The sequence below is a fragment of the Microcaecilia unicolor genome, chromosome 14, assembly GCF_901765095.1.
Source record: "Microcaecilia unicolor chromosome 14, aMicUni1.1, whole genome shotgun sequence".
Classification (NCBI taxonomy): Eukaryota; Metazoa; Chordata; class Amphibia; order Gymnophiona; family Siphonopidae; genus Microcaecilia; species Microcaecilia unicolor.
This window is the reverse complement of record NC_044044.1, coordinates 18263811-18278062: the sequence shown is the minus strand read 5'-3', so window position 1 is coordinate 18278062 and position 14252 is coordinate 18263811. Positions and strand designations below refer to the sequence as shown.

The following is a 14252-nucleotide window of genomic DNA, read 5'->3' as shown; positions in this document are numbered from 1 at the left end:
GTATAAGTCTGCCCAGCACTATCCCCGCCTCCCACCACCGGCTCTGGCACAGACCGTATAAGTCTGCCCAGCACTAGCCCCGCCTCCCAACCACCAGCTCTGGCACAGACCGTATAAGTCTGCCCAGCACTAGCCCCGCCTCCCAACCACCAGCTCTGCCACCCATTCTAGGCTAAGCTCCTGAGGATCCCTTTCCCACCCCTTGAAGCCCTAGACAAGATGTCATTGCCTTGCCTATCCTCCTTAATTTTTTTTTCTCCTCCACCACAGATGTGATTCTATGACAACAACCAAGCGAAATAAAAAGAGACTAAGTTCTCGCTTCCCTCCCTGTCCTCAGACACTGCCGTAGCCCCGCCTTTTCTCCGGCGCGAGAGAGACGAGCCAGCCCGCCTCCTCCTCCGGCGCCTGCGCAGTGCGCACTCTCAGTCAAGCTGGCGGCGTGGGGCGGAGCTGCTAAGATGGTGGCGGATAAGAAGACGTCGGGTGAGACAGAGAGGCGGAAAAGGGCGATTTTCCGTTCCTGCCAGGTTCCGCGCGGGGGGGGGGGACAAGATTGGGAGCGGAGCCATTTCCGGGAGTTGGCGGTACAGAAGGGAGGGGGGGGGGGGGGCGAGGGGAATTCAATGGCGTCTCGCAGAGCATCCTGGGAATTGTAGCTAGTCCGCGTGCTGTCACTCACTCTCGTGGGACTACAATTCCCAGAACCCTTTGGGCCGTTTTGAAGCTTCCTTAGGGCTCAGGCGGGAGATTCAGCGCTGGTTTGTCCCCACTGCTTAAGTCTGCATGCAGGGAGAGGGAGGTAAAACCTGAGTGTCTATTATTATAATGCAGTGGTTGTTCATGTTCTGAAATAGCTAACAAATGAGGGTTCCCCCATGTGTGACCCACTGCAGGGGGTTTTGATGCTGGTCAGTTTTCTTATTTTCTCCCATACAGACTCACCCCCACTATTTTCCCCCCTCACCTTCTACCACCTTTAAAAAATGTACTTCACAGTAATCAGGACTGGCAGGAAGGGGAGGAGAGCAAGCGGGTCTCCTACGGTCTAGCGGGGGAGGGGACATCACCACAAGCACCAGACACTCGGGTACACATGTGACTGCTGCGAAAAGGGCAGGCCCGCATAGAATATTCAAGACTTGTCAAAGTTTTGGTGACATGACTCTTTGCGTGAGAACTGCGGATACAGTGCTACCTGGTGTACGCAGAACTGCACAAGGACATATAATAGTTCCTGCTTTTTGATGCTAAAGAATAACGAGAGACGAGCGAGGAACACAGACCAAACATCAGGGGTTCTTTATGTTATTCTGGGAGCTACAAATACCACGAGTCATGGACTTTAGGTTTATTGCTGGACCCCCCCCCCCCCCCCCAAATAACTGGCATAGTCAAGCCAATAAGAATGCCAAAACTTGTTCTGCAGTCCCAAAGATAGCTACACAATGTAGACAGAGAATATTCGAAAATGTAACCATAAAGGGGCCTAAACCTTTAACGCAACCCTATGGAGAGAACTCAGTGTTACAACACCATTCAACTCAACCACTTTGATCCGAGTCAGCTGGGTGTCACAGCATCAGGAGTAGTGAGCCCTTGGGCCACTGCCGGCGAACCACCTAAACAGGGATTGAGGCTGAAAACAGACAGGGCTGGTACAAGCAGGACTGGAGCTGAAGCTGTAGGCAGGCAGGACTGGAACAGAAGCAGAAAGCAGGCGGGACTGCAGCAAGCAGGACGGAAGTACAAGAAGCACACACAGACAGGAACTCGTCTGAAGACCTCTGTTGCAAAGGCAAAGCAGGAAGGTTTCAAGACGCTTTATGAAGGCATTTACTGATGATGTCAAGAGTAAGAGCGAGGCTTGGCAGCAGGAACACCAGAGTGAGGCTTGGCTACAGGAACACCAAAGCGAGGCTGGCACATCAGAATAGGACTGTAATGATCTCTGGAACACGTTTAGGAAACGGGGAGAAGGCAGCCTATAGCAGCCACAGGGCCTGGTCACCGGGAGGAGAGTTGAGTGTAGGCATGGGATACGGCCACAACCGTGACACTGGGGATGTGTCAGAGGCAGCATTCTCAGTCCTTTGGAGGTGGGAAAGGGAAGAAGTTGTCAGCATTAAGGGTGATACCTGGTCAGGAGATTTAGAGCCCATGATACAGGATTTGGGATAGTGTCCTGGTGCATGACTCTTGCCCCAGAACCTTTGACTGGCCTACAAATGGCAAGGTTCCCATGCAAAAGATTTGTATGGCTGACTTGGAGTTGGGGTTAAATTTTACCTCCTGAACCTGAGATAAGTAGGTAAATTTTATCCAGGCAAATCTTTGGCCCACGCAAAGAGCCCTTGCTGGAGATATTCCCAGGGCGTGGCTAAAGTTTAAGTAGTAAGACTGAGCAGCAAAAAATTGACCTAAAGTTATCCAGTTGTGTTCAGTGGTAGATTTATCCAGATAGCTTGCCCACACACTGGGTTTAAAATAGCGACAAGTCTCGACTTAGGGAAGAGCTCAAAGACCCATGGTGCCGATCTCAGCACTGGTTCTAACTGAGGTGGAAGAAGAAGAAGTATTAAACAGTTATTAGGTAATAGAGTTCAGACACTTCAAACAGCTTTCTGATGCTGTAGATGCTGAAGTCATACTGCACCATGCTCAGCTCATGACAAGCCCTTCTTCCTGGAGGTTAAGATGGAGGCAAACTTGACCTGTTTTGGTTAAGAAATTTGAGCGGGTTGATCAGTACTGTGACATCTATATCCCTCTACAGAGTTTGATTAATAGTTTTAAGCACTTCCATGACTGATATTTTTGAGGGTTCTCTGTCCGCTTTATTCAACTAGCTTTGCCATAATACTTTATCGGGGTGTTGGGGGGGGAGGGAAAAGAAACCCTTGACCGATGCAGGCTGTTCCTGATGCATTCTCCGTTGCTTAACCTCAATTTCCATACTCCACAGCTCGTTTGCAAGATCCGAACCAGCGGCGGATCTTGGACAAGGCGACGAGGCAGCGCCGGATAAACCGGCAGCTGGAACAGCTGGAGAAGGACAACTTTCAGGATGACCCGCACGCTAACCTCCCGCAACTGAAGCGCCTTCCACAGTTCAATGATGACCCAGACACTGGTGAGTAGAGTTCCAGACATGGAGACAGCTTTTACATTCCTTTCTCTTGGTTTTCAGAAAGCAAAATCACAATCGCACTCCTCATCTTTTCCACAGTGTTACTTGTTTCTCTTTGTTTTCCCTTTTTTTTTTTCAGAGGGAGCAGGGATTTGGAAAATAAACGGAATCATCCTTCCAAACTACAACCATAGCAATGAATTGGGTCATACATTTTCCTCAGTAGGTGCCAGCTTGAGATAGTTTTGCTCCTGTTTGTTTCTGTCCATGTAAATGGGCTAATGTGTGGACCATCCAGTCTGCCCAGTAAAGTGGTTAGGGCTATAACTGCCACTCCATGCAGGTTATCTCCCCTCTTCCCCACATACATGTCTATTTTTGAAGTTCAAAAAGACATTTGACTATTGCTTTGGGGTTTGAAGTCTATCCTCTTGCCGTTAGGGATCCTCTGTGGTTATCCCATCCTTCTTTGAATTCCATGGTGATGTTTTGTTTACAGTAGTATAAAACAGAGAAGCTCTAAAATATGGCTCGGGCGGATTGCAGAGATGGCCAGCTGCTTCAAGTTGCATAAATATGACTTTTCCTTTCCAAAAAGATCCTTAGAAGCATGTGTCTGCAATACTGTTACATCTGGGTGCGAAAGAGCAGGGCTTCCCAAACTGGGGGTGATGCATCCACATCGGATCACACAGCTCACATTTGGGGTTGAAGTATGGATGGGCTGATAATGGGGTCATGGCCACAGAAAGTTTGATAAGCACTAAGGTTTTAAAGCAGGTGAATGGAGTGCTGAAACTTTAACAGTGTCGGCACTTTTTGTTACCTTAGTTGTGGGAATACACCGACAAATAAGTGGCTATTCATAGTCATCCCTCCAAACTAGTCCAGGTGCATAGGTATTTGCTGTCCTGCCAGCAGATGGAGACAGAACCACCGACTGAAAGCCCTCACCCCCATAGCATCTTGTGCAGCTCTCATCTAGCCAGTATTTCTCAGTCTCCAGCAGACGGTGAGCTGACCTTTGCAGTCTGGATTCCTTGGTTGAAGACAATTCTGGTGGAGTTTGAGCTCTTCACATTAAAAAAAAAAAATTTAATTGGGAAAGAATAGTGGGCTAGGTTCAGTAGGTGTTGTCCTGTTTGGCTCAGAGGTGCCAAATCGCTCTGGGGTTTACAAAGCCGCTGGCTCGGCTGGCTGTGTGCTAATGCCGACGCAGCCCATTCACTTTGAATGGGCTGTGTCGGCAATGCTGCGTGGAAGCCACTAGCACGGCTTAGTAAACAGACCCCTCACTTTTTTGGGCAGTCAAGCAGGGTAAATAGCTGAGTGCTGATAAGCTCAGTTCTGCAGTGTCTTCAGTTTGTTAAAATGATTCACAAGTGTGAAACTCAACTAAATTTTGATTGGCCAGTTTTCACTTCAGGAGTCCATTCTCAACATTCTGGATCTATGACTTTAGTGATGTTTTCCCAGAAATGGCCACATTTTGTGTTCAGAGTAAGGAAGGGCAAAGCAGCCTCTAATGTAGCTGTGGCTTGATGGCTTAAGGAAGCCATGGTGATGTAGTATAAATAAACTTTATTGTAGACTCGACACAGTACTGTGTTTCGGCCACAGGCCTGCCTCAGGAGTCTAAAGATTTGTAGAGAAAAGCTTAAAATTAACATCTGTGGCACAAATGTAAATAATATTAAAAAAACATTATTGAAAAAAATTTTTAATAGACAAAAAGTTTTTCTATTAAAATTTTTTTCAATTTGTGTCGAGTCTACAATAAAGTTTATTTATACTACATCATCATAGTCTCATCTTTCTGGAGTCATTGGTCTACTTCCCACTTTGTTTATCTGTATTTTGACCTCGTGGGATTTTTGTGTTCATCCACTCAGGTGGAAAGCCTACACTTAAAAGAGGCCATACCATCTATGTATATCATTAGAGGCAGGCCAGTGCCTGTGGTGTTGAAAGGCACATTCTACAAGGGCTTAGGCTGCCTCCTGGGCCGAACATAGCCTAATTCCCACTGCAAGACATTGTTAAGGCAGCTACCTGGTTATCTCTGCATTTGTTTGCAAAGACATTGTAGACGGCATTCAAGCTCGTTAAGATTTGGCTTTTGGAGCTGGAGTTTTTAAGACTGGGTTGTCTGGGTCCCTCCTTCATTAAGGACTGCTTTGGTACTTCTCACGCATCTCGACTGGTCTGGAGGGATGACGATGAAGGGGAAATTAGATGTTACCTGCTAATTTTCTTTCTTTGAGCCTCTTCAGACCTATAATCCACCCTAGGAAAATCTTTACAGATGAGGGACGTGACTATCTTTGGAACTGGGAGCTAAGGGTAATTGGGATCTCTTTAGCTTCTGATTACTCAGGCTGCAGAGCTGCAAGTTTATGTTAATGTCGCATGTGGTGGGTTTTTTTTGCCCGTTTGGTCATGAAGGGTTTGGATAGCAGAGCCGGTAGTGGGAGGCGGGGCTGGAGGTTGGGAGGCGGGGATAGTGCGGGGCAGACTTATACGGTCTGTGCCAGAGCCGGTGGTGGGAGGCGGGGCTAGTGCTGGGCAGACTTATACGGTCTGTGCCAGAGCCGGTGGTTGGGAGGCGGGGCTAGTGCTGGGCAGACTTATACGGTCTGTGCCCTGAAGAGCACAGGTACAAATCAAAGTAGGGTATACACAAAAAGTAGCACACATGAGTTGTCTTGTTGGGCAGACTGGATGGACCGTGCAGGTCCTTTTCTGCCGTCATCTACTATGTTACTATGTTACACTGCTTTCTTAGAGAAATACTGGTTGAGAGTAGCTGCACAGGACCCTATATAGGCTGAGGGCTTTGAGTCGGTGGCTCTCAGTCTCCATTTGCTGGCAGGAGAGCAAATACGTACATGTTAGGACTGGTTTGGAGGGACTTAAGGGAAACAAAAATGCAGATAAGATCTAACTCTCCTTTTTTGCCTGTTCTTTAATGACTTGTTTGCATATGTCAATTTGAAAATCAAATGTACGGAACAAATATAGAGCATTTTGATGGTATGTTTTTCCTCATGTATGTTTTGTTTGTTTGTTTTTTAATGTACATTTTATAAATGTTTTGTTAAAGATTTGTTTGAGATTTATGTAGGTGAATGATGAGTTGCCAGTTGTTGGATACGTAAGATATAGCGTAGTGACAGTACACATCGATGATGCAGCAAATCTTACCTTTAGGTATTAAGCAATGTTTGGAACACCTACTCCGCCATATTTTCTTCATGTAACTATTTATTTTATTTTGTAATTCTATTTACTATGTAAACCGCATTGAACCTGTTATGTGTGGGAAAGCGCGGGGTACAAATGTAATTAATAATAATAATAAGCATGTGGAAAGATGTTGCCGTTCAGCAGCCAGAAGGTGGCACTGGTTCTTTATAAATGACTGCCGTCCTAAAGCTCTCTATTTTGCTTTTCTGTTCAGCCTTTTTCATAGCGGCTTATAAGAAGAAATATGTGTGTTTTGTTTCTAGGGAAAAAGAAAAAGAAAACCAGGGGTGATCACTTCAAGCTGAGGTTTCGGAAGAATTTTCAGACTCTCCTGGAGGAGCAGGTGAGGACACGTGACGTAGGGTGGACGTCTGAGAGGGATGGCAGTGTGCATAAACGCTGCCCTGTGACTTTAAAGGGGGTTGGGGAGGAACCACTAAATGCTTCATCAAAAGCTTGTCTTATGCCAGGGGTGTCCAACCTCGGTCCTTGAGGGCCGCAATCCAGTCGGGTTTTCAGGATTTCCGCAATGTCCGCCAAATTTATGGAAAGTATGGTAGCCAAACAACTTACAGATTATATACACAAATTCTCAATACTACATGAATCACAGTCAGGTTTTCGCTCCCTACACAGCACAGAAACGGTATTACTCACTCTCCTAGCCAAATTCAAGCAGGAAATTGGGGAGTGTGGTAGCCGTGTTAGTCCACTCTTAAGGTTATCAATAGAAATCAAACAAAATAAAACATGGAAAAGAAAATAAGATGATACCTTTTTTATTGGACATAACTTAATACATTTCTTGATTAGCTTTTGAAGGTTGCCCTTCTTCCTCAGATCAGAAATAAGCAAATGTGGTAGCAGATAGTATATATAAGAGAAACATCAAAGCATTACTTTGACAGTCTGACAGAGTGGGAGGGTGGGGGTATGCATGGGGAGTTAATAAGGATCTGGGTTTTCTAACCCATTATAAACCATAAGCTGTATTTCTCTGTTTATTTCTCTGTTTATTACCCTCCTCTCACCTACCAACACCCATCCTGTTAGAATATCAATGAAATGCTTTGATGTCCCCATGCATACCTCCTACCCACCCCCATCCTCCCACCCTGTCAGATTGTCATAGTAATGCTTGAATGTTTTCACTTATATACAATGTCAGCTAGCACATTTGCTTACTTCCGATCTGAGGAAGAAGGGCAACCTTCGAAAGCTAATCAAGAAATGTATTAAGTTATGTCCAATAAAAAAGGTATCATCTTATTTTCTTTTCCATGTTTTATTTTGTTTGATTTCTATTGATAAGCAGGAAATTGCAACAGGCAAAAACATACTCCCCCAATTTGACCTGGTAAACCATAATATATTAATAAGATTACTAGATAAGTTCGGGATTGGTGGTAACATACTTAGCTGGATTAAAGGTTTCCTAACCACAAGAACATACCAAGTAAAATCAAACTCAAACATATCATCACCTTGGAAAGCAGACTGCGGAGTGCCACAAGGATCACCGTTATCACCAATCCTCTTCAACCTAATGATGACCCCCCTAGCCAAGACCTTATCCAACCAAGGACTTAACCCTTCCATCTATGCAGACGATGTCACACATTCCGTACAAATCTAAACTGACAGAAATCACCAACGAAATCAAGATTAGCTTGAACATCATGGACTCTTGGGCAAATGCATTTCAACTAAAACTCAACAAAGAGAAAAACACACTGTCTCGTCATCTCATCCTAACACAACGCGGACAACCCCACAATCATCAACACCCGAGATTACACCCTCCCTTTCTCAGACAGCCTGAAAATCCTCGGCGTCACAGTGGACTGCAACTTAACACTAGAGAGCCAAGTGAAAACCACAACAAAGAAAATGTTCCACTCAATTTGGAAACTCAAACGCGTGAAACAATTCTTCCCGAGGGAAACATTTCGCAACCTAATACAATCAATGGTACTAAGCCATTTAGACTACTGCAGTGGAATTTATGCAGGATGCAAAGAACAAACCTTAAAGAAACTGCAGACCGCTCAAAACACAGCAGCCAGGCTCATCTTCGGGAAAACGCGATTTGGAAAGTGCAAAACCCCTCCGCGAATAACTACACTGGCTCCCGATCAAAGAACGCGTTGCTTTCAAAATCTGCACTGTGGTTTACAAAATTATCTACGGTGAAGCTCCGGGATACATGACAGACTTGATCGACCTACCAACTAGAAACACATCCGAATCAACACGAACGTACCTAAATCTGCACTACCCAAGCTGCAAAGGACTTAAATACAAATCAACTTACGCATCCAGTTTTTTCCTACATAAGCACACAACTGTGGAACGCATTACCAAAAGCCTTGAAAAACTACGAACGACCACCTAAACTTCCAGAAAAAAACTAACCTGTTTAAAAAGCATACCCTACCAATCCAACATAAATGCCTGATCTCTGGCAACGCACACACAACACACACACACACACACACACACACACACCCACAAAAAAAAAAACCCGTAATGGACATAGCACAACTCTTTCGTGGCACAATTCCCTTATGTGACTATACCACGTGAGCTTGATCTTACCACAACTTCACTATGTATTTGTTACACCGGAGTCTGCAACGGCTCTCCGGCACTATGTAAGCCCACAGTGAGCCTACAAATAGGTGGGGAAAATGTGGGATACACATGTAACAAATAAATAATACCCATGAGATCTGTTTGCATGCATTGCCTCCATTGTATGCAAATAGATCGCGTATATATTGATTGTGGAAATCCTGAAAACCTGACTGGTGAGGGCCGAGGTTGGACACCCTTGTCTTCTGCCCAGAGAAGTCAGAGCCCTTTACTTAGAAAAACTTAGAATAACCCCTGTGGAAATCCTGAAAACCTGACCTGGTGGGGCCGAGGTTGGACACCCTTGTCTTCTGCACAGAGAAGTCAGAGCCCTTTACTTAGAAAAACTTAGAATAACCCCTGCTGACCTGGTGAGGGCCGAGGTTGGACACCCTTGTCTTCTGCACAGAGAAGTCAGAGCCATTTACTTAGAAAAACTTAAAAGAAAAATAGATTTGTAAGCAAGAAGGGGAAGTTTAGAGACAGACTTGAGACTATTCCCCAGCAGATGGCTGGCAAGACCTGGAAGATCCAGACCATCAAAAGTAGAATGAATGATCAGGGTCTATTGGAAACCTGTCCAACACAAGAGTTCAGAGGTGGGGTAGGATGAGCGCGGTTCCTTGGGACCCAGGTGTATTCTTATCTATTCCACAAAGACTCCAGTATTTTTTTCATGTCACAAAAACGTTTTATTGTATTGCAATGCCCACTAACCTCACCAGCACTGCTACCTAATGTTAAAACCTCACGCATTCATTCCTCCACTCACCTTGCACCACCTGTATTCGGGCAGCCATTTGATATGTAGAAGAAATTTGATGGTGGTTCCTCCTGAGGAAGATTTGTGAAATGCGGTCCCTGCATTGGGGAACGGGCACAATATGAAACAGATATGGTGGACTGTTGAGTTAGTCACCGAGCACAGAGCACTTGTATTGCGATGCATACAGATGATTGGAGGTGGCGTATTTAATCAGCCAACAGAGGGTCAACAGACATACAGTGTTTTTTCCATGAAGAGCAGTCATCCAGCGTTTACGTGGAAACACTTTTACAGCGTCCAAGCGGAAGGCGTGGCGTCTGTGGGAAAAGGACTATCTAGCTGGCAGGACTGAGTTCTGATCATTTGTGCATGATATAATGTATAAGTATGGTAAACATATGTAAAATAAGAAACAGCATAAGTATGCAGTTTAAATGTGAAACCAGTTGTTTTGTATTCAAATACAGGTGGTGCAAGGTGAGTGGAGGAATGACTGCGTGAGGTTTTAACATTAGGTAGCAGTGCTGGTGAGGTTAGTGGGCATTGCAATACAATAAAAACGTTTTTGTGATATGAAAAAAAATACTGGAGTCTTTGTGTAATAGATATTAAAAGTGCCTCTGGAATTAAAAGAGTTATCCCCTAATTAGTAATTTTGGTATTCTTATTTAACAGAGGGTGCCTGGGTTGACAATCTCTCAAAATAATCTGCTTGGGTACCGTTTCCATACGGCAAAAGTCTGCATTGGCTGGAGCTTGGAAATTTGAAGGAGTTCCTCCATATGACAAAACGGCCGTCGAAGATTTTGCGTATTTGTGGCATAGGACAAGTTGTTAGGTACAAAACCTCTCTTTTCAGCTAAATGGGGGGAATTCTAGAGGGCCCTTGGCTGAAATGCAGGGATATACAGTTGCTGAATCTTGAAGTTTCTTGTCCGTGATGGTCAGATTGCATCTCCCTTCACCCCCCACCCTTTTTTTTTCCTTCTTCTTCTTTGGGTAGAAGGGTTGTAGAGCTGTTGGGAAGATGGATGTCATTGTACAGCTCAGGGGTTATTTTCATATGCAAATGAAAACAAAAGTGCTGTGACTTAACCCTGTTTCCCCACACAGAATCTGAGCGTCGGTGAGGGACCCAATTATCTCACTGCCTGTGCGCCCCCCTCTAAGTTCCCACAGCGCCACTTCTGTGCTGTCTGTGGCTACCCTTCCAACTACACCTGCGTCTCCTGTGGAGCTCGCTATTGCTGTGTGAAGTGTCTGGGGACGCACCAGGAAACAAGGTGAGACCAGCATCCTGTGCCAGGGAGTAGCAGAACTACCTTGAGTCATCCCAGTATCACCCTGGCTATTAGCTGTCGCTGTTTCTTTAGTAGTCCTCCCTAGCTGTTCTTTTCTTTTAAGTTGTTTCTTCTACCGTCTGTGCCGTATTCATACTCTGTGTGAATTGGTGTAAGACTTGCATGAAGGAGGGACGTCTGATGATGAGCAGCACAGCGACGTCCCTTAACATACTTGGCTTCATAATCTAAGCAAAGGGAATGGACTTAATATGAAGAATCCAAATTAGTTTTCTTTCATTCTCTCCGGGTGTTTTGATCAGCACTGTTTCCAGAGCTGTATTCATTGGAAGTCATCCAGTCCATAAGAAGATCTTTTTAAATACTACATTTAATTTTTTTCTGTGATTGCTGTTGTTTAGATTGACTCTAATGTGGGTGGGAGTGGGGTTACTTCTCTTTTTTTTTTTTTGAGTACTCCAGATTCGAAACAGCTTTCAAATTCTTTATATGCTTAAAATGTGACCCCAGGTCATGAAAGAAGAAACACGTAGGGACTTACCTCCAGGTGTCCTTTGGACATAAAGTTTGGTGTAGCAAGGTCTAACCTTTCAGAGCCCTGGGGATAGGGGGTGGGGGGTTGGGGGGGTTACATATACAGTAAAACACAACCTCAACACACAGATATTTAGCATGACCTCATAAGCCTCTTCATTAAACCAAAGTTTAATGGGGGGGAGGGGGGAGGAGTCTTAATGATCTTGTTTAATTGTCAACTGAAATTAGTTAATAATTGTGCTTCTAGTTTAAGCGTAACTTTGAGTGCTGTGGTGACAGTTTGTTTATGGTGTGAGAAGTTGTGTTACGAAGAGGGCAATGAATTGACTCCCCTTACAGAGGTTGACGTTTCATTTCAGGCAGGAGTTGTACCCGTGAATTACCAGCTCCTTTTCAAAGGGAAGCCACCTGTGGAATTTCCCACTGAAATAAGGCAGGCGTGTGGAATAGAAATGCAGAGTATGCACTGGAAATGACATGTGGAGATTTGATTATTTCTTCCTCTGTAATTTTACTCACAAACTTCACCGATTATCACCCTCCTCCTGTGTGTCTGCTCCTCTGCCTTACATTAAAAGTTGTTACAGAACCCTTTGTTCAAACACACCAAAATAGGGATGTCAAACAGCCTTGCAAAACAAATCTAAGAGGAGATGCCGAAGGTAAACACAAAAGTCAACCTTTATTTGAACACTAGTAAAAAAAAGCCCGTTTCTCATTGAAAATGAAACGGGCGCTAGCAAGGTAATCACCTTCTGCCATTAATGTTTTTAAGGGAAGTTCCATGGTCCCTCCCTCCCTCCCAGTTCCAGGCCCCCCCCCCCTTCTTCCCAGTTCCAGGGTCGTCGTCCCTCCCTCCGAGTTCCAGGGTCATTGTCTCTCCCTCCCTCCCTTCCAGTTCCAGGCCCCCTCCCTCCAAATTTTAAAAGTCATTCTGACTACCTCGTCGGAGTTATAGCAGCTGGCAAGCAGCGGTAAAAAGCGTGCAGGCTTGGTACTTACTTCAGTTTTCCCTTCTCTGTCTCTCAGCTCTGGTCCCGCCCTCATTTCCTGTTTTTCGCAAGGGTGGGACCAGAGCTAAGAGACAGAGAAGGGAAAATTGAAGTAAGTGCCGAGCGTGCACGCTTTTCTACCGCGCGAGGTAAGTCAGGATGACTTTTAAAATTCGGAGGGAGGGGGCCTGGAACTGGGAGGGAGGGAGGGACGTACGACAACCCTGGAATTGGGAGGGAGGGGGGACGCTGGAACTGGGAGGGAGGGAGGACGGACGACAACCCTGGAACTCGGAGGGTAGTGAAGAACTTCCGGTGGGTGAATATTTATGCAGCCTTCCCTTCCCGCCGGTGCGGGGCACTGAGAGCGAGTGCGAGGCCTGTGGTTGGTCCCTTCTCCTTCTGACGTTGCATTTCTTTCCCTGGCAACTATACAGAGTTCCCTCGAGGGCAGGGTGATTACGAACACTACACGGCTTCACTGCCACGGAGTCAGCATCAGAACGTTGGAGGTGCGAATTATTAGATCAAGTTAAACCAGGACTTGACACGGAGCATGAAACGCCTGCCTCAGGAGTCAAAGCTTCTCGGTTACTCCTCTGTAAAAGTATTGCTGGTAATGCACTGAAAATGCCGGCAGGTATTACAACAAGAAGCAGGCAACGTATGTGTACATCTAAGGGATCGAACACAAGCAGATCCCTTGATCGCGACATGCCGTTGTTGGTGTTTCTATATATTAACACTTTATTTGGGATCAAAGGATCTGCTTGTGTTCAATTCCGAGACAGGCACTTCATACCGAAACACGACTCAATGTCGAGTCCTGGTTTAACTCAATGTCGAATAAAAGGTTTGACTTTCGTGTTTACCTTTGGAGTCATCTCTTGGATTTGTTTTTGGAAAGCTGTTTGACGTCCCTACTTTGGTGTTTTTGGACTTACGCTTCTGCCTAGGGGTGTGTCTCCCATTTCCGAGCAAAGTGATTCAGCCCTAAACGCTGTCATCTTGCATTTTCACAATATACGTCCTCTTTTGACACTACCGTTCTTCACATTGTGCATTTGCATACACGTGCACGATATTTTTAGAGACCTCCTTTGCTTTTTGTACATAGCAGAATATTTTGACATACTCTTGGTCGGACTCCTGAGGCAGGCACGTTGCATGCTTAAACACGGTGCCGTGTGGAGTCTTGAGCACTGACCTTACTTTTAGGGGGACAGGGGAAATGGGACTTGATATACCACCTTTCTGAGGTTTTTGTAACTACATTCAAAGCGGTTTACATATATTCAGGTACTTGTTTTGTACCAGGGGCAATGGAGGGTTAAGTGACTTGCCCAGAGTCACAAGGAGCTGCAGTGGGAATCGAACTCAGTTCCTCAGGATCAAAGTCCACTGCACTAACCACTAGGCTGCTCTTTACTGGATTTTTTAGCATTTTTACTTTGCTGCGTATTGTTTTAAAAACGCTGTATTTTGAGCATTTATTTTGTTACTTTTTATACATATTTTAAGCAATAAAATTTTAACTGTAGTAGTCCTGAGTTTTGTCTAGCCCTCCTTCGTTCCCACTGCCTTGTGTACTGTTCCTCGTTCCATGGGACTTTGTGGTTCAGTTACCTTCTGGTTTCTCTCTTTTT

At 45.2% G+C, this 14252-nt stretch overlaps 1 protein-coding gene across 4 annotated transcripts in view; it reads left to right on the top strand.

The window, feature by feature from the left end:
• Positions 1 to 416: 416 nt before the first annotated feature.
• The window catches only part of ZNHIT1 (zinc finger HIT-type containing 1), a 32909-nt gene continuing 19073 nt past the window's right edge, over positions 417 to 14252 (top strand). For 3 of the 4 annotated variants that reach the window (XR_003940006.1, XR_003940007.1, XM_030187536.1), the window contains exons 1-4: positions 417 to 486; positions 2966 to 3133; positions 6640 to 6719; positions 10890 to 11059. Coding sequence is in view for 2 of the 4 variants with exons in the window: in XM_030187536.1 (XP_030043396.1) it covers positions 462 to 486; positions 2966 to 3133; positions 6640 to 6719; positions 10890 to 11059 (443 nt within the window). In the remaining 2 variants the exon portion in view is untranslated. Of the gene's footprint in view, positions 487 to 722; positions 803 to 2965; positions 3134 to 6639; positions 6720 to 10889; positions 11060 to 14252 lie in introns of those variants that run through there. The other variant, XM_030187537.1, reaches the window with a different exon arrangement.